Source organism: Silene latifolia, chromosome 1 (genome assembly GCF_048544455.1).
Source record: "Silene latifolia isolate original U9 population chromosome 1, ASM4854445v1, whole genome shotgun sequence".
In the NCBI taxonomy this organism is placed as follows: Eukaryota; Viridiplantae; Streptophyta; class Magnoliopsida; order Caryophyllales; family Caryophyllaceae; genus Silene; species Silene latifolia.
In genome coordinates, this window is record NC_133526.1 from 7,965,851 (window position 1) to 7,969,832 (window position 3,982).

Below are 3,982 nucleotides of genomic sequence, written 5' to 3' on the forward strand. Positions count from 1 at the left end.
TACATCAGCATGTTTAGAATTTTATGAAGATTATAATTGTAATACAACTCAAATTCACAAGATATTCCACCAAATTGAATTTAAGTTTGCATACTTTGTCATTAACATAAGAATTTTCAGGTAATAAAACTATTTGTTCCTTCTTTGTTTATAATGTCATCACATTAAGTACACGTCGACTTACTAATAAAAAAGTACATTTCGACTTTGCAACCCACTTTGAGCAAACATATGCATGAATAAGTTTCAAGAAGGATTATAATCTGTATTAACTATCCACTTCTCAAACTAAATTCTTCCCTATTTTAAATCTTAACCCAACATGGATTATTTCACAACATATGTCAACCATTTTACATTTTATCTTAAAATCTTTTATTTATAATTGAAAAAAAATTGGTCTTCATTTTCCTTTCCCTTCATTAAATTTTCGTATCAGAACAAAGTTTTAAGGAAGCGTCTTGATAAACCCGTGCATTGCACGGGTCACAAAACTAGTTGTATTATCATTTCCTTTAATTTAAAATCATTAAGATCAATTCTAAAAATGTTTTTCTATACCGTATAAACTATTGTTAAGTTAATTTGTCATCGAGGATCGTTTTCACTGGTATAACTATTGCTTATATAAATTTTCACATTTTTTTTTGGGTGACGAGAGAACCGTAGCTGCTACCTACGGTGCGCATTGGGTAAATCCTCGGATGCACGTTTTTTTTGGTGTAAACCAGGATGTCCACCGTCGATAACAGTGTATAATCCCCTCGCCGCGCGTGCTCTCACGAAGAGGTAAACGGCTGGCCAAAGAGTCGGATGTACGTTTTTTTGTGTGTAAACCAGGATGTCCACCGTCGACAACAGTGTATAATCCCCTAGCCGCGCGTGCTCTCACGAAGAGGTAAACGGCTGGCCAAAGAATTTGCTCCATTCCCATTGGCAGGGATCGAACCCTTGACCTCATGGTTAAGGGATGAGGTGAGCAACCACCACACCAAACACATTTGGTTAATCCTCGGATGTACGTGATAGCCTAATTTTCACAGATTTAAATCTACCTTGTGTCTAATTTAAATTTTTACAGGTTTACTGAATGTGAAACATTAATCATTAATTGTTAATCATTAACTAAACTTTTAGTGACATGATTTATCAACAATAAAACTCTCAATTCATATAATAATGGCGCTCATTAATTTAAAAAGGTTGTATTCCCTAACAAAAAATGATTGTAAAAGTTGAAACCCAAAATGTTACCAAAAGAAAAAAGGGTGACATTTACTCATATTTTCATACTAGCAGTACCTAGTTACCAACTAGTCTACTTAGTCTTGCTTATAAAAAGTACAAATTCTAACGGGTATATCCGTCGCAAGTTTGCGATGAGTTAAGTATTAATCATGTGGATAGATAAAACAAAAGGAAAATACGGAGGGAATTCTAATACGGAGTAGCATTTTGTTTTGTTTTATCTACCCACATAAATATTACTTGATCTGTCACAAACTTATGACAAATATGTCTGTAACAAGAGAGATTTTCTGTATAAAAAGTAGGTACCAGCAAAAGACACTCATAAACCCCACTTAGTACCCAACTTGTTTCTATAAACTTTGTCACTCGTTTTTGTGCATCATTTGTCAATTTTGCAACATGGAGAACCCAAGAAGTCCTCTTCTCACTTGGCCTTTCTACTACCAAGCCAAGGTTAGTACATTCCTCCTCTTACTCTTCTACTACACTTACTTTGTTTAATGCTCATATTTATGGTGTTTTATGATAAGGTTAGTAAATTCTTTCTATCGCGAAGTAGTAGTCCTTCTATGCTGTTCTTTCAGAATCAATCTCTTTGTGTTGCTAACACATGGAACTCTACACATCCAACCCTCCCTTTATCTTGCAATTTGTGGAGTCATTGAGGCATTGGAGTAATATTATTACTTATTCTTGTGATATTTAATAACTTTATATCACAATGCTCAATGGCTCCGCAAGGAGATCAGAAGTATGCAACCTTACCCGTACAAAAGTTGTTTATGACCGACCCATAATGAGAATTGCATCGATACTTAAGTACTTGATAGTGTTAATAATAATGCACAAATTTTAGCTGGTCCTCTAAATTTCAGACAATTTTCATTATTGGTCATCCAAATACCGGATTTTTTCTGAGTTGAACCAATGCAAGGTAGGACAAAGTACATCTGAAAATGCACCACATTGATTAGTGGCGGAGTCAGGATTTATCGTTAGGGGGCAAAAAATGTCAGTAGAATAAACAAGTAATGGCATAATGTAAATTTTAAAAAAAATCGAAAGTTTTAACTAAAATTTTGAATTTTTCCTCGGTCAGCAGAGGCGAGAGTGCCCCTGTTGGCCCCCTAAATCCGCTAGTGACATTGTACATAGTTGTTGCTAATATTTTCATTTTTTTTTTCATTAAAAGTGTACTAAAACTTACATGGTTGACTGGTAATATTCAGAGCATGGAAGAGCTAAGACAGTCATTGTTCTACACAACACTAGAGCTAGAATCAACAAGACTAACTGCTCAAGAAGAGATAACAAAAAGGGAACAAGAAATAATTCATCTCCAACAACTTCTCAACAAATCAATCAAAGAAAGAGATGAAGCTCAAGACAAATATCGACACCTTGTCGTTGAAAAACTCCTCGTTCAACAAAATCACCACCCAAAACACTCTGCAAATTCCAGCATTGAAGATGAACCTAATCTCAAAAAAGACGGATTTTCCACATTATCAGACTGTGAAGAAAGCATTGTTTCTTCACCGCCACGAATGGCAACAGAAGGGGTTTTGCCTGAGAATGCACTTCAGGTATTTTCACCTAAGAAACCATTACCTGAAAAAGGTAAGCTTTTGCAAGCAATGATGAATGCTGGTCCACTTCTGCAAACATTGCTTTTAGCTGGTCCTCTGCCTCAATGGAGGCACCCTCCACCACCCTTGGAGACTTTCGAGATTCCTCCGGTTCAAATTCCCGGTGGAGATGGGTTTCGAGGTAATGAGATAACTAACTGTGGAGCGGTTTCTAACAAGAAAAGAAATTATGATGGTGGTGCTTCATCAGAGAGTAACAAGTATCAAAGGATACTTTTTCATTAGTCATTCCGAACTTACTTAATTTCCCGAAAAATTAAATTTAGCTTCAAAATAGAATTATTATTATAGTACTATTATCCAAATTATGCCTAGATTTGGTGCTCATCTTGCATAATGTATAGACCCTATGAAGAAAAAAGAGTGACAAAAAAAGTGTGTTTAGGTTAGATATTATTAGTGCATTGGACCCTGAGCTCTTAGATCGCCGAAAGTAAGTTGATCTAGTTCAATCAGAGGTCTCAAGTTCGATTATCAGAAGGTTTGGAGTTCTTATGGTCGTATGAGATTCAAATCCAGACTAAACCGGAAAGGTGCATGTAGCGGAAGAGGACAAGTTGAAATTCTGGACAGTTTTTTTTTCCTTCATGCCGAAATTGCGCCGAAGGTTTCCTATGTCCACTTTTTTTTTTCTCTTCTATCCTAATTGCGAGAGTTAAAAATTTTATATTCCGTGTGTAATTGTTAAACTTTGTTATTTTATCTTATTTTGCATTTACTTGACTGAATTCATGTCGTTGAATTATCTTTCCTTACAAGAAAGTTGTCATTATGTACTAATTCATTTCGACTACGCTGAAGCGTCTAGTCTAAGAGTTGCCGATCACAAAAGTATTCGGAATACTCGGTCGAGTCTAGGACTAAAACATGATCTAGCAAGACAGACATTGTTGTTGCACAAGAAGTGAAGTAGCAAGTAGTAGAAAATATGGAAAATGAATGTTCAAGTGTGGACACAAGTAGTTACATTGTAGGGTTAAGTTGGGTTGGGTGTAGGCTACCAACCAGGGAGGGAGGTTAGCCGGGGCCTAACTTATAGGGTCAATGTGGTTCCCACTAATCAAAGACTATAATCTATAGAC

At 35.9% G+C, this 3,982-nt stretch overlaps 1 protein-coding gene across 1 annotated transcript; it reads left to right on the top strand.

The window, feature by feature from the left end:
* Positions 1-1,595: 1,595 nt before the first annotated feature.
* On the top strand, positions 1,596-3,642 carry LOC141596119 (uncharacterized). The gene is made up of 2 exons (XM_074416170.1): positions 1,596-1,704; positions 2,481-3,642. Exons 1-2 carry the CDS (start codon positions 1,651-1,653, stop codon positions 3,123-3,125), a joined length of 699 nt encoding a protein of 232 aa, XP_074272271.1. The 5' UTR covers positions 1,596-1,650; the 3' UTR covers positions 3,126-3,642.
* The last annotated feature ends 340 nt before the right edge of the window (positions 3,643-3,982 follow it).